Below are 26338 nucleotides of genomic sequence, written 5' to 3'. Positions count from 1 at the left end.
GAACGAAATGGAAAACCACTCCAGTATCTTTGTCAGGAAGACTCTATTGACAGAATTGCATGGAGTCATATAGAGTCAGACACAACAGAATAACTCAGCTACAACAGCAGGAATGAAGCTTGCCTTTGTACTATAATAAATACAGTAAAATTAGTGAATGTACATTGGCACCATTTTTAGGCATTTCACATAAAAACTGTTACTACTGCAAATCTTCTACATGGCATCAACTTGCTAGTGTTTAATACAGAATAATTAAACTTCATTCCTTTTTAAATGAGATAGCATGGCATAGTAGACAGAAAGCTCTCCTTGGAGCCTGGAATACTGAGTGTGTTCCACCTGTGACACATACTAACTCAGTGACTGGACAAATCACTTAATCTCTCAGTGCACTGAGTAACTAAGACTATAAATTGTAGACAAAGTGCAGACCTACTGTGATAGATGGAGTTCACTTCTCTAGGTATTCCCTGTGCTGATGAAATCACAGATCCATCCATTATCCCTACTCTTCTTTTAAATACAGAATTCGTGTGAATTTGTGAGATTTTAATTCTGTATGTTTAAATGGCTCAGAATCTAGCCAAATTGTTCATCAGCATTCTAAATAGATCACAGAGGTTTAGTGCCTTCTTAAAAAAATAACCCCCAAACTGGAAAATTATAAAGCCATTTAATTTGTTCAAAATTTATCTAGGTATCTGTAGGTAAGACAAATATGTCCTTGTTTCCATGATACTTGTTAGGTATTTTTAAGTCCCTGAAATATAAATATGAATCAGTTCATTCTATATCTGCATTCAATAATTGGTTTTATTTTGCAGTATAACTGTGTAGTAACTAATTTTAACAATTCTTTATTCTTTTTTTTAAAGGTATGTGGTTATGATACATCATCACCTAAAGCCGGCCCTCTATTCAGAATTCCGGTAACTGTCATCATATCAGCAAAGTGAGTTTATATAGCATATTAAAGGATATTATTTTTGAACTAGTGTGGAATGTTTGTTGATTATTGAAGTAATGTGGTATCATAGAAAAAGTGGTGGATCCAGGAGAACTGAGTTCTAATCTAAAGTTTACCTCTGCCTTAGATTTGAACACTGTGCTAAAACCAAAAGACTCAGGTTTTCTTTTCTAGCTCTACTAACAATAATGTGACCATAATCATCTGCAAAATAAAGATCACTAGGTGATCTTTAAGGTTCCTTCCAGCTGTAATGGTTATTAGTTCTTTGACTTCAAACAAGTCATTCCAGTTATCTAGTCATTTTAGTCTAAATCACCTGAATTGTCTCTTCTGTATAATATGTTTTCCCTGATCTTGTTTCTGAGCTGTTGAGTGTTGCTAGAGGAAGGTCACAAAACTATACTCTTTATAGTATAGTCACTACCCTAGACCTCAAATAAAGCCAATACTTAGAATGAGGGCATGAGGTGAAAAATGTTACCATCTAAAATGAAAACCAATGAGAATCAATTTAGAATCAATGCAGTTACCTATTTGCAAAAATCAGTTACCTAAGAAGATGGTATATAAATCCAATACTCATTTAAAAAATTTTTAATATTATTTAATAAAAGATTTGGAGACATAGATGTTCAAAAGTAAGTTATATGGGTATGTTACAATCACATCAGCAAGATTTTCTTTAGTTTAATAATTTTTTAGTAAAAAGCACACAAAAATAATATCTTCATTATCGTCTACCACAATGGTACAATAACAGAGGGAAATAATACATGTAATGTTAATTTACATTATTTCACTATGTGATGGTCTTTAGAAAGGTGGCCACAGGCAGCAAACACACAAAAGGTAAAAGTAATATGTTTACTGTGTGCTATTAAAGCATTTATACAGTAAGAACAGACTATTTCTGTTTTCTTTCCTCTCCTAAAATACCTTCAACTTAAAGATTTAGACAAGTAATGGTTAAAATAGCTATAAAACGATAATACAACAGATGATGTTAAGCCGGAATATCTGGTCTTAAATATAGAAATGTTTTAGAGAAACATGCATATTTTCTGTAAACTTAAAGAGTCTGGCTTTCTAGTCTGATAATATCATCTTAGAAGTATGCCCCAGAGAGAATATTTAAACAGCAGAGGCTGGAGTGCACATTGTATTCTCCATTCATCCTTGCATGAGAGAAGTGATGTCATGGAAGCAGGTGACCCAAGTCCCATATAAAACCCCTGTACCATGAGTTAAACTCAAGTTTTGTACAGTGGGAGGTATATAGATAACAGAAAAGGAGAGAATGTATTGGAACCATGGATCAAGATGAATAGCAGTAAAAAGGGGGTACTCTTCTGCCCCCTTCATGTATCCAGTTCACAGTCTAGACCAGCGATGGGGAACCCCTTTTCTTTCATTCTCCACAGAATGACAGTAGACAGGATAGCATGTATCTGTGCTGTTACAGAAATCATATTCCAGGTTGAATGACAATGACAATTACAAAAGACCTTTAGGCAACAGGTTCCCCCATCCATGTCTAGACTCTTAAAACTTGAGGTTTCATGCCATTAGATTAATGGTGATGGTGGTTTTTACAAAGGACATATAATGATAGTGGGAAGGAAACAAAAGTCTTTAAAGCTGGGGAAACTGATCCAACTTCCCAAAGCAATGGAATTTCTGTAAATGCAGCATTCAGATGAAGAATGAATAGATGACCACTTGTTATGAATGTTGAATAGGAGATCTAAGTTCTTTTCCAAATCTTGCACTTAATTATATTTGTGTTATCCAAGCCTCAGTTGATGTTCAGTTACTCTTGTTGGTGCTCAGTAATTTTTGCTTTTGTATGCTGGTGGATGTTATTTTGTTGTTGTTATATCGTTTCAGTCATGTCCAGCTTCATGACCCCATTTGGGGTTTTCTTGGCAAACGTACTGGAATGGTTTGCCATTTCCTTCTTCTTCAACTCATTTGACAGATGAGGATCTGAGGCAAACAGGGTTAAGTGACTTGCCCAGGTCACACAGCTAGTAAGTGTCTGAGGCCAAATTTGAACTCGTGAAGAGGAGTCTTCCCTACTCTAGCGCTTTATCCCCCATGACCTAGCTGCCCCAACTTGTGGATGCCTTATACCATATCCTGCAGTGGTATCCCAAAGCTTTCTTAATCTTTTCACTCTTCCAGTACTATTTTCTCTTTAGCAGGTGAGCCCCTCTCTGTTCAGGGAGATAAGATATAAATTGATAACAGGGAAAAGGCCAAGCTACTTAATTCCTATTTTGACAGATTTTTCAATTACACAAAACCAGGATGGGACAGCTAACTGATTCAGAATCCAGAAAGATAATTAACAATGAACTGAATCTTTTCATGTGAAATTTAATAGAGATGAATATCAGTTTCTGTACTTGAGTTCAAAAATATCAAAACCTATGAATTACATTTCACTTTTCCATTATTCTTATTCCTGCACATTCAACTGAACTAAAGAAGGAGACTAAGTGGGGATGAACTAAGAGGTAGAAATTGAACCAGGAGGAAGCAGAAAGGATGAGAATGTAGCAAAAGAGGGAAAAGATAATAAGCAATGCTAAATATTACAGAAAAGCTGACTTGGAAGACTGACAAGAAGTCATTATATTCAGCATTTGGGAAACCATTGGTGACATTCAAGAGAGCAGTTTAACTTACAGGAGTTAACTTTTTGTGTGTCATGAATCCCTTTGGCAGTCTCAGAATAATGTTTTTAAATACATAAAATAAAACCCCTAGGATTAAAAACCAAATCCTTATTTTGAAATAGTTATGGAAAGATTAAAAAACCAGTTTACAGACCCCCCACATTAAGAACCCCTGTGCTAGGGTGATAGTAACAGAAGCCATATTGCAAAAGGTTTGAGGAAACCAAGGCCCAGCTCCAGTGCCTTTTTTTTCAATGAAACTTTTCCTTCCTTCCTCCTTAATAATAAGCTTATAATAATAAGCTCTCTATATTATAGTAATTTGCATAGTTGTCTCAACCTTCCTAAAAAATTATAAACTCATTGATAAGTACGATCTTACTCATCTTTGTATATCTTGTAGTACCTACCCAGTGCCAAGTCCGGACTCCAAGGCAATACTGCTTCTCAGTTATTAGCAATACTGCTAATTCTTGCTCTTTTGCCATATAGTGTTGCTTGGAGAACAAACTGAGATAATGAATGTAAACTTGTGCTATGAAGAATTTCAAAGTCCTAAATCAACCAAGTATTATTTGAACTAGATATTTGAATGACACTCTTATGCATGTAGTTTGAGTGCTAAATGAATATGCATTTAACAGTTTGATTAAGTAGTAAATGTTGTGGCACTAACTAGAAGTTAAATACGATTTTAGAGTACTCAGTTCTTTTAGTATAACTTTGAATTTATACAATATCAAATTAGACCTGTCACTTGGATGTTTAATGTGCTTAATTGATTACAAGGAAGACATAAAAATATTTCTTCTTTTACTGTTTCTTAAATGTAGTGCACAACTACTGCACTAACCACACATGATGGCCATGAGGAGAGAGCTAAAGAATAGATTAAGCCAGTCATGTTGTTAATTGAATGTTGTTTCATCTGGGATAGTATGTGGTAGTGACTGATTCCAAAGGGAACTTAAATTAACGCTACCTTCATAATTTTTAAGACAATTCAGGAGTAATCAAGGCAACACATTCTCTCCAAGATCCTAATGTTACTTATGTTATTCTTTGCTAAATATTACATTCCTTTGGAAAGATCTGTCGTTCAGCATTATGGACAGTGTTTCCAGACACAGGTAGATAGGAAAGTTATTTTCTATGTGAAAATTACTTAAGCATGAAAGAAAAATGGGGTTTAAGATTTTAAAGGATCAAAATATTCAATTCATCCCACAAATTCTTATTGAATATGTGTTTGCTTTGTTCTTTTTTAGCTACCTTCACATGTATTAATTTTAATTTTTTTCCAGAGTAAATGAATCATCACATTATGATCTAGCCTTTACAGATGTACATTTTAAACCTGGTCAAATCCGAAGGCATTTTATTGAAGTTCCAGAGGGGGCAACTTGGGCTGGTAAGTGAAAAGAAATTGTTGGTTTTTACTAATATTTTACATATATTGTATCCCTGTTTTACAAATTACACTATAAAGAAAGGAAACAGCACTGTTGTATTCTGTTTCGACATGAAGACTACATGCATGTTTTAATTAAACAAACAGTAGAAAAATAGTACACATGCATTCAAAAAGCATTGTAAACTTATTACTTTGGAATGTGTTGCCTAATGAATCAATTTTATAAGCACATAAATCATATATATTATTCTTAGGAAGAAATTTTTCTCCATATTAAGGTAGCTTATCATATCTTATAATTCATTACATTAACTATCACAAAATTGTTAAACATTTGTGATTTCAGCTTTTGCTTCAAACAGGGTCGCTGTTACCATTGCACATAATTATATAATGTTAGAACAATGCTTGCAGGTCAAAACAACCAAAATATTCCATATTTGAATATTTGGAGAGAGACTTTTAATCTGTTCTAATTTGTTATTTGATATTATAAAGTAATAGTAAAAATAGCTAATATTCATAGTTCACTTTAAAGTTTGCAGAGTGGTTTTTTTTCTTAATTTAGCTTTTAACATTTATTTTCACAAAATTTTGGGGTTACAAATTTTCTCCCCTTTTATCCCTTCCCCCCCCCAAACCCAAGCATTCTAATTGCCCCTGTGACCAATCTGCTCTCTCTTCTATCCTCCCTCTCTGCCCTTGTGCAGAGTGTTTTACAACTATTATTTAATCCCTTCAACAACCCTGGGAGGTAGGTGCTTATCTTTACTAGCCCCAGGGCCACATAATTAGAAATGTCTCAGGCATGATTTGAACTCATCACTTCCTGACACCAGGTCCAGCACTCCATCCACTACATTTCCTAGCTGCCTCTTATGTTAAAAAAAAAAATTGATAGTCATGACTTATTAATCCAGTATTGCAGAATTAAATACTTTAGTCCTTTTGAGATGTTTATATTTCATTAATAGCATTAGAAGAAGTATGCTGTTATTTGTTAATTATCTCTTAATGGAAAGAGCTAGGGTTGTTGTGGATTTAAAATAATGAATAGCAACATTTCTTTGTTTTGTTTGAAGTATGTATACATTTAAATAAAGCTGTGCTTGATGTTCTTATTCTCTTGGATAAAATAAGTGATTTTTGGAAAATCTGACCCAGAAAGACTGTGTCCAGTTTCCCATCAATCTCTTCTACCCTGCTCTACCACCCAGACGTTGCTAGGAATTGAGAGCTCCACCCTAAGTAAAATTCAGTCTCCAGGGAATTTAGCAGTTTTGATGTTAGGAGCATTTAAAGTAAAAATAACTAGGTATTGCTAATACTTATACCAGATAAGGATAAACCATAGAAATATAGACCGTAATATCTATTCAAAATTTTAAAAATCCTATCAAACATCTTATAGTAATTTGTGCAAGAAATCATTCATTTTGACCAAGTTAGATTTACACTAGGGATGCAAGGATGGTTTTGCATTCTAGGAAAACAATCATAATGAATGATTTTTGAAACAAAAACATCCAGAATTCACACGATTGTCTTGAACAACATTCATTTATTCCAAAAATCCTCCACAGTATAGACATAGCCCTAGGAATTTTAAAAAATTAATGTATTTGTTTTCAGTTTTCAGCAATCACTTCCATAAGTTTTTCCACTTCCTCCCTTTCTCTCTTCTCTTCCTCCCTGAGATGGCATGCAATCTTATATGGGCTCTACATGTGCATTCTCATTAAACACATTTTCACATTAGTCATGTTGTATAGAAGAATTAAAATGAATGGGAGAAACCATGAGAAAAACCAAACCCAAAACATAACGATATCCTGCTTCATTCTGCATTCTGATTCCATCATTCTTTCTCTGGATGTGGACGGCATTTTGCCTCAAGAGTCCTTTGGGAATGTTTCAGGTCCTTGCATTGCTGTGAAGGTCTAAGTCTATCAGAAACATTCCTCACACGCTGTGGCTGTTACCATGTATAATGTTCTCCTGGTTCTGCTCATTTTAGCATCAGTTTAAATAAGTCTTCCTAGGTTTTTCTGAAGTCCGACTGTTCATCACTTCTTATAGCACAATAGTATTCCACTACATTCATACACCACAGCTTGTTCAGCCATTCCCTATGATGGGCATCCCCTCAATTTCCAGTTCCTGGTCACCACAAAAAAGAGCTCCTTGAATATTTTTGTCCATGTGAGTCCTTTTCCCATTTTTATGATCTCTTTGGGATATAGCCCTAGAAGCAGTACTGCTGGGTCAAAGGGTATGCACATTTTTGTAGCCCTTTGGGCGTAGTTCCAAATTGCTGTCCAGAGTGGTTGGATCAGCTCACAGCTCCACCAATAATGAATTAGTGTTCCAATTCTCCCACATCTTCTCCAACATTCATCATCTTCCTGTTTTGTCATGTTAGCCAGTCTGATAGATGTGATGTGGTACCTCAGATTGTTTTGGTTTGCATCTCTCTAGCATTTTTTCATATGACTATAGATAGCTTTAATTTCTTCCTCTGAAAACTCGCTGTTCATATCCTTTGACCATTTATCAGTTGGACAATGACTTGTATTCTTGTACATTTGACCCAGTTCTCTATACATTTTAGAAATAAGGCCTTTATCTCAGACACTAGTTGTAAAAATTCTTTCCCAATTTTCTGCTTCCCTCCTAATCTTGGTTGCATTGGCTTTATTTATGCAAAAAATATTTCTATTTAGTGTAATCAAAATTATCCATTTTGCCTTTCGTAATGTTCTCTATCTCTTCTTTGGTCTTAAATTTCTCTGTTCTCCATAAATCTAACAAATTATCCCTTGCTCCCCTAATTTGATTATAGTATCAGCCTTTATACCCAAATTGTGTACCCATTTGGAATTAATTCTTGTTTAGAGTGTCAGGCATTAGTCTATGCCCAGTTTCCACCACACTATTATCCAGTTTTCCCAGCAGTCCTAAGGATTTTTTTTAATACCATAGAAATAACCATGTAAAACCAAAATCAAACGTCTTATACAGTGGTAATATATTAGAAACTTTCCCACCAAGTACAAGAGCACTCAAGTTTATGTCCATTTCCCCACCGTCACCACCATTATTATGTGATACAATTATAGAAATGCCAACAATAGCAATAAGACAAAAAAGAAATGCTTAAAGAGTAAATAGGGAAAACAACAGATCAAAATAGCCAAAGTGCAACAGAATACCATCCTTTCAGTGAAGTTTTGTTCATAGCCCTGGAAATGAGATTTTTCAACATGGATAATCCTTACATGGAACATGGAAAGTTTACTGTACTTGAATATGTGAGAAAGAGGCTTAGATAATTTCATCCTTAAAGAAATAGAAGTCAACTATTTTAGACCATAAGAACATAAGCTTTTTGAAAGCAGGTATTATTTCGCTTCTGTCTGTATCCTTGGTGCCTATCATAATACTTGACTCATAAATAGAATAGTTGCTTAATAAGTGTTAACTAATTATTTGATTGGCCTTACTCTGACAAAAAAAAGAAAAAGAAGTCAAAGCAGAAATGATAAGAACATTAGGAGTAAATGTGCTGTTATAAAGTTTATGATAGCAGAAGGAGTAATAAATAGCAGCTATAATCTGAGATATATCTGTTCGGAGACAAACTAGGTAGGTGAGAGTGCTGGATTTGGAATCAAGAAGACTGGATTTCAAAAGTAGCCACCAACACAATAGCTATGTGACCTTGGGCAAATCATTTATTGGCCTAAGTTCCTCCATGAAATGGGGATAATAAATGCTTCTATCCTTCAAGATTGTTGTGAGGATAAAATGAGATAATGTTTTTAAAGTGTTTTGCAAAACCTAAAGTCCTGTATAAATGCTAGCTATTATTGTTTCATGGCCCAAGATTCTAAAAGGGGAGTCATATTAAGAGGTATTAAAGATTCTGACAAGGGAAATAGTGATGAAACCAACAAAAAAGATTACTATGAGGAAGAAGATGGGGAGCTATCTTAAGAGGAATATGATTGAATGGGGAATTTACCATAACTGACTTTTAGTGCTGGGAAGGGTAAGGCCAGGAAACTATGGTTTATAGCAAATGCTATAAACAAATAATATTAAAAGAATTATTTTGAAGGCAGCTAGGTGATCAAGAAAAGGATAGGTGCAGTGCATTAAATGAACAGAACTATAAAAGGTGATTATGGTTAAAAACAGTAACAAAATAAGAATTAGTAGCCCTGTGCTTTCTTCAGTGGGAATGATCTTCAGATGCCATACAGATGGTTAGTAGGAATAATGGAAAAACCACTGGCATCAAAGCCTGGGTTCAGATTTGCCCCGATGGCTACCTATGTTACCTTGGGCAAATCTGTGTGCTGTAATAGAGTCAGAGAAGTCGTGGTTACATCGTGGCTTTGCATCTCCCTGATCCAGACACTTGACCTCTTTGGACCTGAGTTCCTGACCTTAAAAGGCTTATTTATAAGGAAGATATCCTTATATTTAGGGCATCCAGAAAAGGAATTGTATGCCTAGAAGTGTAGTGTTCCTCACCTTTGGAGGGCTATATTCGAGCATGACTAGACTGACTTTTCCTCAAATTTAACGTTTTCTCCTCTGTGTCTGCATTCTTACAAAGCTTCTAACATCCTTGGAGCATGCTTTTCTTTCTTTAACTCCACCTGACAGAATATTTTTCTTCAAGGCTTAACTCATGTAGCACCACCTACCCCTGAGCTCTCCCAATTTGCTAGCACTCTCCCTCAAATTACCTTGTAGTGTACTCATCCGTGTAGGTGTTGTAAATTATTCCCAGTCCTCACCACCATTGGGGTACAAGTTCTTTTGAAGGTAGCAACTTTGTTTCATCTTTGTTATCTTTATAATCTAGCACAATACTTTGCACATAATTGACATTTCATGATGATTATATGGATTGAAGTGAAGATGAATGGTCATTTGTTGTGAGTATTGTAAAGCAAATTTTTGCCTTAGGTATGGGTGAAATGAAATGACCTATGAAGTCCCTTCCATCTCTAGCATTTCATTCTTCCTTAACTTATATGCAATATAATTTGTAATTCATATGTAATAAGCAATTTGTAATTCAAAGGGAAAATGAAAGAATATGTAAGAATTATATTTCCTGATACAACTGGATTATCTGCATTAGTATAGGGAAATAATAGTATGGATAATCCAAATTTGGGTCATTTTAAAGTAGTTTCTAAATTCATTGCTATTTCTCCTTCTGATTTACCATCATTTTGTCTAGGCTCATACTTAAATTAGTTTGTTTCCTCCAGGCACCCATAAAAATGTGAAGGAGAGGTGCCCCAAGGAGCATCCTTAGGTAATGATAGAACAGATCAGTATTAAAATGTCCTACAGGTAGTTTCTTCTGTACCTACTCATGCTGCTATACTGTGCTGGTGGAAGTCACACTACTGTATACTACAGATTTATGTAATTTATCTAAAATCTGTTGTAAAGCAATCCTCGTATTCTTTACTAATTGATTCTTCCCTCTTCTCTTCAGCTCAGATCTTTTCTTCTCCCACACAGCCTGCTTCCCCTCTTGCTCTGTAGAAAACCTCACCTCATACTTTTCTGAGAAAATAGTCCATTTACAATAAGCCCCATCTTATCCCTTTTTATTCATCCCTTGCCATCCATCATCCCTTTTTCTCTCCCCTTCTGCCCCAGGCTATATTGAAGATGTGGCTGTTCTTACCAATGTCAAACTGTCCACTTGGGCCGTTGATCCCACCCCCTCTTTCATATTGCATTTGCCTTCATCTTGTCTTCCACTCACCTTAGTCACTATATGTTGACTCCTTCCCAGCTTTATGTAAATATGCCTTCACAATTCATCCCTTATTCTGCTATTCCTTTCCAACAATTAACCTATATCTTTTCTCTTTCACAGCCAAACTCGTAGAAGAAGCTCTCTACACACATTGCTGTCTTCTCTCAAGTCTCAACCCTTTTAATTCATGGCTTCACATTTAGTTACTCAGCTAAAACTGCTGTCTTCAAAGTTACCAGTGATCTCCTAAAAGAAATCCAGTGGTCTTTTCTCAATCTTCATCCTTCTTGATCTGTTTGCAGCATTTGCTTCTCTTGACTCCTTTCCTCCTGAGTATCTTGTCATTAGGATTTTTGTGACAGTACTTTCTTGGTTTTCATCTTACCTATGCTCCACCTCCAGTGTCTAAGATGCATTCTTTAAACCCTCTTTTCAGTGATCTCATCAGCTCCCATGGTTTCAGCTATTATTTGTTTGGTTTTGGGGGGGGAGGGTATGTGTGTATGTATGTGCTTACATATATATATGTTATATATGTATGCACATACATACATAGGTACACACACAGAGCGTGAGAGAACTCCCACATCTGTTTGTCCAGCCCTACTGTTTTCTGAGCTTTATCTAGTCAGTAAGCATTAGTGTTTTCTATGTGTTTGGCACTATGATAAGTGCTAGGGGTACAAAGAAAAGCAGAAAATTGGTCCTTGTTCTGAAAGATCTCACATTCTAATGGGAAAGCATTGTATTGTATTGTATGTAGATACAGTATATGAGTCAGTGAGTGTCATTGAGAAGTAATATGAGAAGGACCTAAGAGAAACAGGCAGAAAGGCCTCTGCCAAAAGGGGGCATTTGAGCTGAATTGTGAAAAAAAGCCAGGAAGGGAGAATGTTTCTTTCATGATAGATAGCTGGTAGAAAAGCATGGAGTCTGAGATGGGATGTTGGGTGGGAGGAACAGCAAGAATGCCAGTGTTGCTGGATTATAGAATAGATAGGGAGGTATAATGTAAGAAATCTGTAAAGGGATCAAGGGGCCAGAGCTTTTAAAGCTAAACACACAGGGTTTTATGTTGGATCCTAGAGGTAACAAGGAGCCCCTGAAGTTTCTTGAGGCAGGGAGGTAGAATTTGTCAGCTGAATGGAAGATGGCCCACAGTTGGGGAAGGACTTAAGGCAGAAACACTGGCCAGAAGGATATTCCATATATATATAAATATAAACATATGGTACTGTGCTTGACAATAATAGAGAAGCTGGGAAGATTTGGTGAAGAACGATAACGAGTTCTATGTTAGACGCACTGTGTTCAGTGTGTCTATTAGGCAGATGGTGATGTGGTGGAGGTCGTGAGAGACATTACGTAGATAGATATGAGAAATATCTGCATTGATGGTAAGTACACCTATGGGAGCTGATAAGATCACCAAGTCAATTAGTATAAAGAAAAAGAGAAGAGGGGCTAGGATAGAGCCTTGGGTGATATTCATAGTTAATGGGAGTAATCTAGATGAAGATCCAGAAAAGAAGACTGAGGAGTGATCAGGCAAGTAGAGAAACTAGGAGGAAAGAGAGAGAGGAGAAATATTTGAGAGAAAAGAGAAATCATGTCAAAAGCTGCAGAGAAAGAACTCAGGTAGGCTGAACATCAAGAGATTATTACATGTGGCAAATTAAGAAATCATTGGAGTGGCAAACTTGTTGATGATGACAGGATTAAGGGCATGAGGTAGCATGGAAGACTAAGTGAAGGAGAACGAATTTCACTATGTCTGAGTAATATTCGTAGCCAAAAATAGTGTTGGCTGAATTTTATGTTTAGAAGGTATTAGACAGGTTCATAGGATATATGTATGAAGGAAAAAAGTATGTACATTTATGGCTGTATTGCAGTTTTATGGCTATTGTCCCAAGCTGGATACAAAAACTTACTGTTAATTACCCAAATATGAGCCCCCTTTACTTTGACATTTAGCTTTTTTTACAAAAGCTTTCTAGAAATATTGAGAATTTTTTCTAGATGTATAATTTCATACCTTAGTAATCCAGTAACCAAAACTGCCATTTTTACAGATCTATTTCAAGTTTATATTAATGTTTAATATTATGATACTTTTCTTACTTTAGAAGTTACAGTATGTTCATGTTCATCTGATGTGTCAGCCAAGTTTGTTCTTCATGCTGTACAGCTTGTGAAACAAAGAGCATATCGAAGTCATGAATTCTATAAGTTTTCTTCCCTTCCAGAAAAAGGAGCTGTGATGGAAGCATTTCCTGTTTTAGTAAGTTGATATAATATTTTGAACTGTAATAAAATTTTTCTGTTGTCTGGACTTATAGTAGTAAACAAAATCATGGAATGACTTAAAATTTACCACATATTTTCCCATAAAAACCTTGTAAGTTGAACTGTGCCTATTATTGTCACCATAAATGAAGGAACTGAACTCTCAGAAATTTTAAGTGACTTGTTTATATTCTCACATAGGTAATATCTTTTTTGTTTCGTTTTATTGATTTCTTTTGTTTTTTTAAGCACCTTGAAAACCTTAAAATGTTTAATAAATATCAGATATCTTCTTTATCATCATCACCATCATTGCAGTGTTACTCCTAATACCAAAGCAAGTCTAATCAACCAGCCTTAAGTTTCCTATTGCTGTTTAAAGAATAGTATACATAATTCAGTTTCACTCTTTATCGTTATTTTGAGATACAGTGGAACTATTCCTAGATTTCAGCAATATAATTTATTACTGCTTTTGAAATGTGTTTGTTTTGAACATGTATGCTAATCAGTTAACCACTTTTAATTGACAGCTCTGACATTTCAGGATCCAGTGTTTTAATTTTTTTTCCTGTTTAATTTATTTTTAATTGTCAGCGTTCACTTCCACAAGATTTTGAGTTACAAATTTTCTCCCCATCTCTCCCCTCCTCCCACCCTAAGACAGTGTGCATTCTGATTACTCCTTTTCCCAGATCTTTCCTCCCTCCTTGCTCCACTCCCCTCTTTTATACCCTTCCCCTCTATTTTCCTGTAGGCAAGATAGATTTCTATACCCCATTGCCTGTATATCTTATTTCCTAGTTACATGTAAAGCAATTTTTAACATTCATTTTTAAAACTTTTAAGTTCCATATTTTCTCCTTTCCTCCCTCCCCACCCACCATTATTTAGAAGGTAGGCAATTTGATGTAGGTTATACATATGTAGTCAGGCAAAACACTTCCATAACAATGATGTTGTGAAAGACTAACTATATTTCCCTCCATTCTGTCTTGCCATCTATATGTTCTACTCTTTCCGTTGACCCTGTCCCACCTCAAAATTGTTTGCTTCTGATTATTCCTTCTCCCATTTGCTCTCTTTTCTACTATTCACCCTTCTCTTATCTCCTTTCCCCCTACTTTCCTGTAGGGTAAAATAATTTTCCATACCTAATTAAGTGCATATGTTATTCCTGCCTTCAGCCAAATCTGATGTTAGTAAGGTTCACTCATTCACTCTCACCTCCCCCCTCTTCCCTTCTACTGTAAAGCTTTTTCTTGCCTCTTTTATGTGAGATAATTTATTCCATTCTACCTCTCTTTCTCTTCCCAGTACATTCCTCTCTCACCACCACCACTCCCCAATTTTATTTTTTAGGTATAATCCCTTTATATTCAACTCACTCTGTGCCCTCTGTCTGAGAAATGGTATCTTGAATTACAAATATCATCTTTCCATGTAGGAATGTAAACAGTTCACCTGTAATAAGTCCTTTACGATTTCTCTTTAACTTTTCATGCGTCTGTTGAATCTTGTATTTGAAAGGCAAATTTTTTTATTCAGCTCTGGTCTTTTCATCAAGAATGTTTTGAAGTCCTCTATTTCATTGAATGCCCATTTTTTCACCTGAATTATTATATTCAGTTTTGCTGGGTAGGTGATTCTTGGTTTTAATCCTAGCTCCTTTGATCTCTGGAATATCATATTCCAGGCCCTCTGATCCTTTAATGTAGAAGCTGCTAAATCTTGTGTTATCCTGATTGTTTTTCCATAATACTTGAATAGATTCTTTTTAGCCACTTGCAGTATTTTCTCCTTGACCTGGGAACTCTGGAATTTGGTTCCAATATTCCTAGGAGTTTTCCTTTTGGGATCTCTTTTAGGAGGTGATCGATGGATTCTTTCAATTTGTATTTTACCCTCTACTTCTAGAATATCAGGACAGTTTTTCTTGATAATTTCCTGAAAGATGATGTCTAGGCTCTTTCTTTGATCGTAGCTTTCAGATGTCCCATAATTTTTAAGTTATCTCTTCTGGATCCACCTTCCAGGTCACTAGTTTTTCCAGTGAGATATTTCACTTTGTCTTCTATTTTTTTTTAATTCTTTTGGGTTTTGTTTTATAATTTCTTGATTTCTCATGGAGTCATTAGCTTCCATTGGTTCCATTCTGATTTTTAAGGAATTTTTTTTCAGTGAGCTTTTGGACCTCCTTTGCCATTTGGCCAAATCTGCTTTTAAGGCATTTTTCTTCTCATTGGCTTTTTGAGTCTCTTGTCATTTGAGTTAGTCTATTTTTTATGGTGTTATTTTTTACCGTGTTTTTTGAGTCTTCCTTAGCAGTTTGCTAAGGACTCATTTTGCAGGATTTTCTTGCATCACTCTCATTTGTCTTCCCAATTTCTCTTCTACTTCTCTTATTTGATTTTCAAAATCCTTTTTGAGCTTTTCCATGGCCTGAGACCATTTCATATATTTCTTGGAAGGTTTAGATGTAGGAGTTTTGACTTTATTGTTCTTCTGGTTGTGTGTTTTGATCTTCCTTGTCACCAAAGTAAGATTCTATAGTCTGATTTTTCTTGTGAGCTGTTTGCCCATTTTTCCAGCCAATTGCTTGACTTCTTAGTGCTTTGTTAAGGTAAGACTTTGCTTCCAGAATGGAGAGTACATTGTCTCAGACTTTAGGGGTTTTGCGCAGCTGTTGTCAGATGTATTTTCTAAGGAAGTTTACTTCTTCTAAGGTTGTATGATCAAAGGAGAGGTGTTTACTCCTCTTCTGTCCTGTGCCCTGGTCTGTGAATGACCTCAAGCACTCTTTTCTGCCTTGGAACTGTGAGGAAAATTCCCCCTCCTCTGTTGCCATAAGCTCCACCACACGAGTGCTCCTCCTTGCCCCAGGACTACCACCCTGGACTGTGACCCAGATCCAAGCAAGGGTAAAGCAAGAGGATCCTCCCTCAGCACCAGCAAAGCAATCCCTGGAATCCCCCTCTTGATCCCTCCACCATCTGTGGATTGAGAGCTCCAGAAGTAGTCACTGCTCCTCTGGCTGGCACCTCCACCCCGGGGCTAGGGCCAGACCATGCTCTTCTCTCACCCAGGTCCAATAGACCTTTCCCACTGACCTTCTAAGTTGTCTTTGGCATTTCGGGTTGAGAAGTATGGAAACCAGCCTCAGCTGCCAGTGATTCAGTGCCCTGAGGCCTGCTCTCGCTCCATCTGTGCTTGTGTAGCCCATGCTGGATTGCGCTCCTCTTCCAGCCTGATATGATAGACTTTTCCTGTCAACCTTCCAGGTTGTCATGAGCTGGCAATTTGTTTCACTTTGTGGGTTCTGCTGCTCTAGAATTTGTTTAGAGTCATTTTTTTTTTACAGGTATTTGGAGCTGTTTGGGGGAGAACTCAAGGAAATTTCTGCTTTCACTCTGCCCTCCTCACCTTTTGTTTTTATATCACAAATATTTTCTGAGATCCCCTCTTGTACCTTCAGTAGAATTCTCTATTGTCATAAAGAACAGTCAAGGAAAACTGTCCAGCACAATGACTTTGTCTGATAACATTTGACCCCAGGGTTAAGGGACTAGATAAGGACTGGGATTTCATTAGTATAGAGAAGTTCCAGATAGTTATTACCTTTCCTGCAAGATAGTCTTAGGGCTTCACGGTCTATTTATGTCAGGGGGACTTGAACTCCAGTCTTGACTTCAAGGCCAGGTCTTAATCTACTATATTCTACTGCCTCTCAGTTTTCTGGTATAAAATGTACTAGGAATATTTTGATATATATGAATCCTTTCTGTCTTTGACTTCTTTGAGTTATGTGCCCATTATTGGTTAAACTGTGTATGAACAGTTTAGTAACTTTTCTTACGTAGCATAAAATTGTTTTCCAGAATGGTTGTACCACTTCAAAGCTCCACCACACCATAGTGTTAGTGTGCCTGTCTTCTCATAGGCCTTTCAAGGCTATTTCTATTTTTAAAAATGTCTTTGTCATTTTTTCTAAATATATTTTTAATTTAAAATTTGCATTTCTTTTATCAATAATTTTGAGCATCTTTATATGATTTTTTCCTTTTGATAACCTCACATCATTTTATCACCTATTTATTGGTAGATGACTTTAGGTTTCATTTATTTGTGCTTAAAACACTATTAATCTATGATTCAAACCTTTTAATCTGTGATACTAGATGCAAAGATTTTTTTTTCCTCATTTGACATTTCTTACTCTCAATTTGCATTGTTTTTACTCATATTAAAAGTACAGTTTGCAAATTGTTTATTCTGCCTTTGATGAATTTTTTATCCCTTGTTTTATGAATTTTCCACTTAATCTTTGATCTGTAAAGAACTTCTTTCTTTCCTCATCCCTTCCCCCCCATTTTTTGAGGTAACCTTTTGTATTTATTTTGCCTTTTTATTTTATTTTGAAGTTCATTGCAATATGTAGTATATGACCATTTTCCATTCAATTTTCTCTTCAGTTTTCCTCGAAGATCTTGGTTATTGAACTCTGTTTATTTTTAAAAGATAACTCATCTGTTCTTTTCCCCTCGTGTTCTTTTCTATTTTTTAACTAGTGCTTATAATTTTGAAGACTAAGGCTTTTTCTAATACAAACATACGTATGTGTGCATATATACATATATATTTAGTCAACAAGGATTTATTAAACATTTACCATGTGCTAGGTATTGATATAAAGAAAAGCAAAACAGTACCTTACGTCAGGGAGCTCACCTCTGATGAAGAAAGTCATATACAAATAACTAGGTCATGCTAAAGGAGAAAATATATTTCAGAGAGGTAGGCTCTAGCAGCTAGGAATTACTAGGAAAATCATCCTTCAGAAGGTGAGATTTGAACAGTCTTAAATGAAGCTTAAAAAAGTCAGAAGAGGAGGAAGAGTATACTAGGCATGGGGTGGGCCAGCAGTGCAAAGGCATGAAGATGGTAGATGGGCTGTGCCAGGGAGAACAAGAAATGTGAAATTAACAATGTTAGTCCTTTGCTTTTATTGCATTTTTAAAATATTATTTCCCTATAAAGTCTCACCCATTGGCCATGCCACTTGCACTCTAGGTATCTTCCTCTGTCCCCTGCCCCTGGCAGTCTGGGCTCTAATAAGCGAGTTTTCACTTTTATCTTCTCATGTGTCTGCATCACTTCCAAACCATGCTACTGTGTCTTCCATTGCTTCCTACTTCCTTCTTACATGTTTTACTCTCTCATTAGAACATATCATCTTGCAAGCATTTAATAAATACTTTTTCATTCTTTAATTTACATGATAGAATTTCTCTATTTTAAAAAAAATTTATTTTTATTTTCAATTACAAATTATATCCTTCCCTACATCCCCTTCTCCAACCATTAATAAGGCAAAAAATATGATATTCATTATACATATGAAGTCATGCAAAGCATTTTCATATTAACTGTGTTTCTCCCCCAAAAGAGTAGAGGGGTGAAATAAAGAAAGGGAGAAAACAACATGCTTCAGTCTGCACTCTGGAAACCGTCCATTCCCTGTTTGGAGGTGGAGAGCATTTTGCATCATAATGCCTTTGGAGATTGTATTGATTCAGATTATTATCTTTATCATATTGTGATTACTGTATAGATTGTTCTGGTCCTATTCACTCTGCATCAGTTCATAGAAGTCTTTCCAGGTTTTTCTAAAACCATTCCTTTCATCACTTTTTGCAGTACAATACTATTCCCTCACAGTCATAGCCTTAACTTGTTCAGTTATTACCCAATTGATGAGCATATCTCTTTAGTTTCTAATACTTTGCCACCATGAAAACAACTGTTATAACTATTTTTTTTCCATATGGGACTTTATCTTTTTCTGTTTTGTTTTGTTTTAAATCTCCTTCCAGTGTAGACCTAGTAGCAGTATTGCTGGGTCAAAGGGTATGCACAGTTTTATAGCCCTTGGGACATAGTTCCAAATTGTTCTCCAGAATGGTTTGACTAGTTCACAGCTCCACCAACAGTGCATTAGTGTACCTAGTTTCCCACATCTCCTCCAGCAGTTGTCATTTTCCTTTTTTGTCATATTAACCCATCTTTGGGCATATTTCTAATTATTAGTGATTTACAGCATTTTTTCATGTGACTATTGATAGCTTTGAGTTCTTCTGAAACCTGCCTGTTCATATCCTTTGACCATTTATCAATTGGAGAATGGCTCCTGTTTTTATAAATTTGGATCAGTTCTCTTTATTTGAGAACTGAGATGCCCAAATGGGTTTTTTGGCATGCATTGTAGGTAATTGAATGCACAGTTGCACTGTGGCTGGGATCCTAACCTATTGCTTAATCCCTTAACAAACCCCCTCATGCTTTTTTAGTATTCATACTTTGTTATATAGTTGCATCTTTGCCCTATAAAAATCCATCTTGTTTCCCCAAGATTGCTGGTTCCTCTTGGAACTTTGCCTGCTTCATGAGAGTTGTCATTCTCAAGTTTAAACCAGTTAGTGATACATTAGAGTAATGTCTAATCTGGGTAGAGTCTTAACTGGAGGTAGGGTGCAATGAATAGTGTGCCAGACCTGGAGTCAGAAAAACTCATCTTACTGAATTCAGATCTGGCCTCAGACACTTGCTAGTTGTGTGACTCTGGGCAAGTCACTTCATTCACCCTGTTTGCCTCAGTTTCCTAATCTGTCAAATGGGCTGGAGAAGGCAATGGCCAACCACTCCATATCTCTGCCAAGAGAACCCCAAATTGGGTCTTTATCAGAGAAACTTGCTGCAAACATCTTTTTGTTTTTTCCCGCCAGTTTCTGATTTTGGCTGCATTGCTTTTTAAAATTTTATGTAATCAAAATTAATTGTTTTACCTCGCTTGAACCTCTTTGTCTCTTTTTTTGGTCATGAATTATCCCCTTATCCATATATCTGACAGGCAATTTTTTTTCCTATGCTCCCTTCTATCAATTTTTCTGTTGTGTCTGAGATTGATACTTTGTATGTAGCTTTTATTTGAATGTTAGACATGGCATTTTAGGATGTTAAAATAAAATCTAGAAATATGGGAATTTTTTGTAGTTTGAGGTTTTGAGTAATTTTGATGCACTAAAGTGTATTTACATAGCTAGTCAGATGCCATCAATCCTGCATACATTCTGAGTTTCTCTAATTTATTTCTTCTCACTATGAATCTCAGTCACCTTTCAGTTTTTTCTGGTTTACATCAGAAAATAAAATTTTGTACATAATTTACTGGCTTTGGTGAAACTGCCATAATTATTTGGGGTACTTATTTAATTACTCATGGAAGGAGTATTAAACAGGTGTACTATTTTCTAAACATTTCTCTTCTGTAAACAGTTATAGCCCATCTACTTTAAAATAAAATTATTTGGATCTCACATTAGCAATTTCATGAAATTATTTTAAACAGCAAAACAAAAGAGCGTCAATGATAAACTTGCCTTATACCAAATTCTCACTAGGGAGTAACATTGCAGAAAAGTAGTTTTGTAAACATGTAGTAATTATTGTGTCCTTCGTAGCCGAAGAAGACCATGCCATCAGAGAAATGATGACATGACTTGCACTTGACTTTGTTTTGAGTGAGGGAGGGCTGTACAGGTCACCAGCCTCACTTCTCCAGAGCCATCTGAATCCAGTGACCAGATATTCATCAGGATGACTGGAGATGACCCAGGATAAGGCACTTGGGGTTAAGTGACTTGCCCAAGGTCACACAGCTAGTGAGTGTCAAGTGTCTGAGGTGAGATTTGAACTCAGGTCCTCCTGACTCCTGCACTGGTGCTCTCTTGACTGCACCACCTAGCTGCCAATTATTGAGGAAAGATGATGGAGAAGAGTCTTATTTAATCTTGGTTGAGATGGAATTAAAGTAAAAATTTTGATTGTGGTTATTTTTCTACATTTGTGAGAAATTTTCCATCCTTGCCTTGTGATTAATAACATTTTTTTAGCTTCCTATGATGTAGTCACTTCCACCTTATTGTATTTTCTTCTTTTGAAATATTTTCATATATGCTGGTAAATAGCTCCTTTGCCCTGAACAGTATGATGTCCACTATCATCAAAACATTTGAAAATTTCCCATATTGAAAAAGGACCCCAGTTCAACCACAGAAATTATACTAATTGTTAAAAAATAGACATTTTTCAAGTTATGTTATTTTTGGATTTTAAGTTTTTATTTCTTCTCTATAGGCTATACATTTTTTTCAAATCTGTTATAGTTTTCTTTGTTCTGTATAGCATGTGTTGTATATACTTCATAGTGTAAACTTTTCTAGTGGATTGTCTTGCTCTTACCAACTCTGACTTTCACGTAAAGTGATGCAGTATCTGAGAACACCTGTCCTACATTTGAGTAATTTATTTCTTAGGTTAGATGTATGCCTATCCTGAAACATTGAATACTGATATTCTGAAATCTTAGAGTGATATAAGAGAATTCGGAAAGACAATTAAATATTCATGTTTCGTTTTTTCATTCATAGGGTGGAAAGGCAATTGAATTTTGCATTGCTCGGTGGTGGGCAAGTCTTAGCGATGTCAATATTGATTACACGGTTTCCTTCCATGGGATAATTTGTACTGCTTCTCAGTTAAACATTGTAAGTATAATCACCTTGCATTTGTAAAGATATGAATTTTGTTATTGTAAAATCATATCTTGGCACTCATACATAATGTAGCACCACCTAGCATGATGCTCACTTTTGTGTTTAATTAGTTTGATCTTAGAAAACAAATGTATTGATCAGTAGAAGCCTACTCGGGCCGTCCTAGGCTGGTAGAATCTGCAAGGGTAGATTAGCAGAGCAGAAACATGCTGGGCCTATAACCCCAGATATTGGTGAAATGAAGACATTCCATAGATTAGAGAGTTAGGTTAATTCACTTTGAATGAAGAAGTAACTATGGTTCTGTCAACTTCAGATTGTTTTTAGTTAGCTTATACAGTTATTCTGATGTATTTCTTGAAAATTTTAGTTTAATTTGAAACATGACTGAGTATGTAATGCTTTAACTGTAAGCTCATTCACTCACCTTGAAGTAAGTGGTGTTAACATTTTAAAGCTAATATAGACACTAATTTATAAAATATCTTGTTTTTTTCTTTAGCATGCCTCAGAAGGAATAAACCGTTTTGACGTTCAGTCTTCCTTGAAATATGAAGATCTTGCCCCCTGCATAACTTTGAAGAGCTGGGTCCAAACTCTACGGTATTTAATTATATTTTTCTGTGAGCTATAAATAGTAATAGCTTTAATTAATTAAATGTTAATAAACTTTGATAGTTTAGTCTTTGAATACCCTGATACTCCAAAGCTAGAACTACCCACAGACCAAATCAAGACAACCATGACTATTTTTTCTATTTGTACCCCAATTTGAAATACTTTGTATTTGATGAGTTGGGTATCCCTGGTATTTAGGAAGTTATTCTTTTTATTGTATGCCAAAGATAATGATGACTAGATAAAATGAACAATTATCTCTTTTTCTTACTTTATTAATGTGGATTTGGAGTGCTTTAAGAGACAATTGAAAAGCTTCAAATTATTCCTGAGCAGTATGGAGATAGCATTAATTTAGTATTTCCCTGCTCAAGTAGCTCTTCCTATAAAATGACTATGTTAATGGATGCTAACTAGTTATGTTACACTTAAACTATGAGGATAAAATTAGAGATTGAGTGAGGGCTCTTTGTAAAAACAGCAATAGTGAATACAAGGAAGTATTATTTATTTGGATTGTTCAAATGAATCTGATCCTAACTCATGTCAGCATGGGCGCTATTGGCAAAGTACATTACAAGTAATCTAATGCTGGAAAGAAATCTCCTGGTGACATACAAATATGTAGAAGTGTGACCTGGAATTGACAACAAAGCATGATGAAGTCCAAGTTCTATTAGATATTCAGTCATCCAGGTTGCTCCATGTCAGCATTGTAAGGCTGAATACCAAAAATTGAACTGCAGCTTAGGGAAGTAGATGATCCTCAAAGTTAATTTGACTTATACAATTTATATGCTATACTGAGAACTGCTTTTATTTATTCTCTTTCTACACTATTAGCGTCTTGACTGTTATTCTCATGTAACAAGAATTACTTTGTATGTTAAGTATTGCCTTATTTTTAAAGTTCCTTGTGGTGTGGCTTCAGTTAGATTTCTTACCCTTCTATTATTCGTTTTAGCCAGTTTGATTACACTTGAGTCATCAGACTTACCTGGAACTTAAAGCTTAATCTTTTCATTGTCTTTGTTTTGCTAAACAAGATATTCTGAAACCTGAATAACTAACTTGGAAAGTTCAGTCTTGAAACTTTGGGAATGAATTTTTGCCTACAGTAGTTTAAATATCTAAAAAAAACCATCAAAATATTTTTAAATTTGTCTCTTTCTTTGATGCCTTCTTTAAATTTCAGAATTCACAACATAATTTAAGTCACTCTTTCTTTTATAGTTGATATTTTCTCTAATCACTTTCACAAAAAAGTATACCTCATCTTTAATTCCAAATTAATTTTACATATTTGATATGAGTATTACAGTACAGCTCCAATCCATCTTTGGTTGCATTTACTCTTGAAAAAAATTTGTTATTTTTTGTGCATTTAAAAATCTTTGTTATTCAGAGATTCATTTGTATGAATGTTTGTACATATGTTTAAAAGGAAATTTATTATTTTTTTCTGTTAGAATTAAGATGTCACATTCCAGTTTTAAAAATATAAAGTACCGTTTAATTATATGAATATTATTTTTAAAAAAAACTAATTCCCTAATTGCAGACCAGTAAGTGCAAAAACAAAACCTTTAGGATCCAGAGATGTTTTACCAAATAATCGTCAACTTTATGAGATGGTCTTGACGTATAACTTTCATCAAGTAAGTATTTGCATAAAGAAAATATATTTATAGTCAAAATAGGTATTCTAAGTTTGCATTGTTTCTGTGAATTATCATAACTAAAAAGTAAGGATAGAATGTAAGAGCTTGAGCAAATAAGCAGCAGTGTTTATCCTGTAACATTCTGGAAACAGTGCATATATTAATACTGCCATAATTCCTATTCGTCAACTAGCATTTAAGTGCCTGCTTTGTGTCAAGCTCCATGCGAAGTACAAGAGTTATAAATATAGGCAAAATAAGTAAAACAGTCCAGTGGAAGAGAAAGCAGGCAGAGAACGATGTACAAATATGGTGGATATATGATAACTGGGAGTGATTTCACAGGTAGGTCACTGAGTTTAAAGAGGATTGTGAAAGGCTTCTTGAAGCTGAGACATGAAGGAACCTAGGAGGAAGGGATAAAGAGGCAGAGGTCCAGGCAGTGGAATAGCCAGTGAAAATTCTTGGAGTCCAGAGATTTGGAGTGTCTTGTGTGAGGAAAAGCAAGGAAGCCAATGTCACTGGATCACAAAGTAGCAGGGAATAAGGTATATGATGACTGTATAGGTATACAGTTTATAAAGGACTTTAAAAGTCAAATAGAGGATTTTGTTTTTGATCCTGGATGTAAAAGGGAGCCACTGGATTTTATTGAATAATGATTGGCAGGGGCAGAGCAGGAAGTACAGCTTGATACCTGAGTGGAGGGTGAACTGGAGTTCAGAGATTCACAAGGTAGAGAGATCAATCAAAATGCTAGTTCAAGTGTGAGGTAGAGTGAAAGCCTTCACCACTGTGGTTTATAATGTCAGAGGAGAAAAGGGGTTATATTCAAGAGATGTCATAAAGGTAGAAATGACTGGAGTTGACCACTGATTGGATATGAGAAGTAAGAGTGAAGATTTGAGGATGACCTTTCTGTTGCAAGGGTTTCCTTGATAGCAATAGAGAAGTTAGGAAGAGAGGGGAGGATTAGGGGATGAGATGAGTATAGCCCTTCAATTTAAGATATGTTGAATTTAAGATATCTAGAAGATTTCTAGTTCTAGATGTCTAAAGGGAAGTTAGAGATGCAAGACTGGAGGTCTCCAGAGAAGTTAAGGTTGGACAAATAGATTTGAGAATCATCAGCATAGGGACGATAATTGAATTCATGGGAGTAGATGAGATCACTACGTGAAATAGTGTATAAGGAGACTGCCCTGAGGGACAGTCACAATTAGCAGGTGTAACCTGGATAAAGATCCATCAAAGATGACTGAGAAGGAATAGTCATATAGGTAGGAAAGGCAAGAGAGATCAGTATCATGAAAGAAGAAAGTGTTAAGTATAAGATGTTTACTGGCAGTATCAAAAGATAAGATAGGTTAAGAAAGATGAGGTTTGAGAAAAGGCCAATGTATTTGATAATTAAGAGATCATTACTAACTTTGGAGAGAGCATTTTCAGTTGAATGATAAAGTGGGAGACCAGAAAAGGAAAGAAAGTGGAGACTTCAGTTGTAGACGCTCTTCTCAGGAAATCAGCCACAAAATGGAGAAGATATAGGACAAGAGCTAACAGGGTCTATCACCTGAGATTTTTTTTTTTTCAGCAGACATTTATTAAGTATATACTTACTCTCTCTCCATATGTGTGTGTGTGTATGTATGTGTGTATATACACACATATATACATATACACATACATACATCTATACATACACACACACATATACACACACACACACACACACATATATATATATATATGGTACTGCATATAAGTATGGAGATACAGAGATGAAAAATAGTCATTTAATATATACAGATAAGTATGTTGTCAAATGGTTAAGTGTCTAGGAGGGTTCAAGCAAAATTACTTGAGGCAATTAAGGATTAAAGTAATTGATTCTCTCTGGGGAGGAGACTTCATAAGGAGAAAAAAGTGAGAAAGTTGTTATAGGTGTGAGGTGTGTAAAAAGGGCAGAACAGTATTAGAAAAAGGTGTAATCCAGTAATGTAAGCACCAGCGATGTTTGGCACCAAACATTTCAAAGTAAAATTTGCCATTTGAGGGTACCTGAACATTTTTGGAAATTGTATTATAAAACTGTTATTAAGTCTACCAGGTGTTAACAGCATCTTTAACATGTCCCAATATACCCCTTCATAGCTATTTAATTTCTAATAGGTAAGCGCTCATTAACTTTCTATAGACCTAACATAAAGTGTATGCCAAGTAATGTGCCTCCAATTTTAAGGTTCTGTAGAAAATCACACGCAGCATTTTCTTCAGCTTTTCCATTTCTCTGTCT

At 35.5% G+C, this 26338-nt stretch overlaps 1 protein-coding gene across 5 annotated transcripts in view; it reads left to right on the top strand.

The window, feature by feature from the left end:
• TPP2 (tripeptidyl peptidase 2) overlaps positions 1 to 26338 on the top strand; it is a 96621-nt gene that overhangs the window by 42260 nt on the left and 28023 nt on the right. For all 5 annotated transcript variants that reach the window (XR_011969886.1, XR_011969885.1, XM_072622022.1 and 2 more), the window contains exons 15-20: positions 879 to 955; positions 4959 to 5065; positions 12992 to 13146; positions 21638 to 21754; positions 22266 to 22366; positions 23943 to 24039. Coding sequence is in view for 3 of the 5 variants with exons in the window: in XM_072622022.1 (XP_072478123.1) it covers positions 879 to 955; positions 4959 to 5065; positions 12992 to 13146; positions 21638 to 21754; positions 22266 to 22366; positions 23943 to 24039 (654 nt within the window). In the remaining 2 variants the exon portion in view is untranslated. The remainder of the gene's footprint in view (positions 1 to 878; positions 956 to 4958; positions 5066 to 12991; positions 13147 to 21637; positions 21755 to 22265; positions 22367 to 23942; positions 24040 to 26338) is intronic.

Source organism: Notamacropus eugenii, chromosome 6, assembly GCF_028372415.1.
Source record: "Notamacropus eugenii isolate mMacEug1 chromosome 6, mMacEug1.pri_v2, whole genome shotgun sequence".
In the NCBI taxonomy this organism is placed as follows: Eukaryota; Metazoa; Chordata; class Mammalia; order Diprotodontia; family Macropodidae; genus Notamacropus; species Notamacropus eugenii.
Note: the sequence above shows the minus strand (reverse complement) of the source record. Positions and strands in the feature narration are given on the sequence as shown.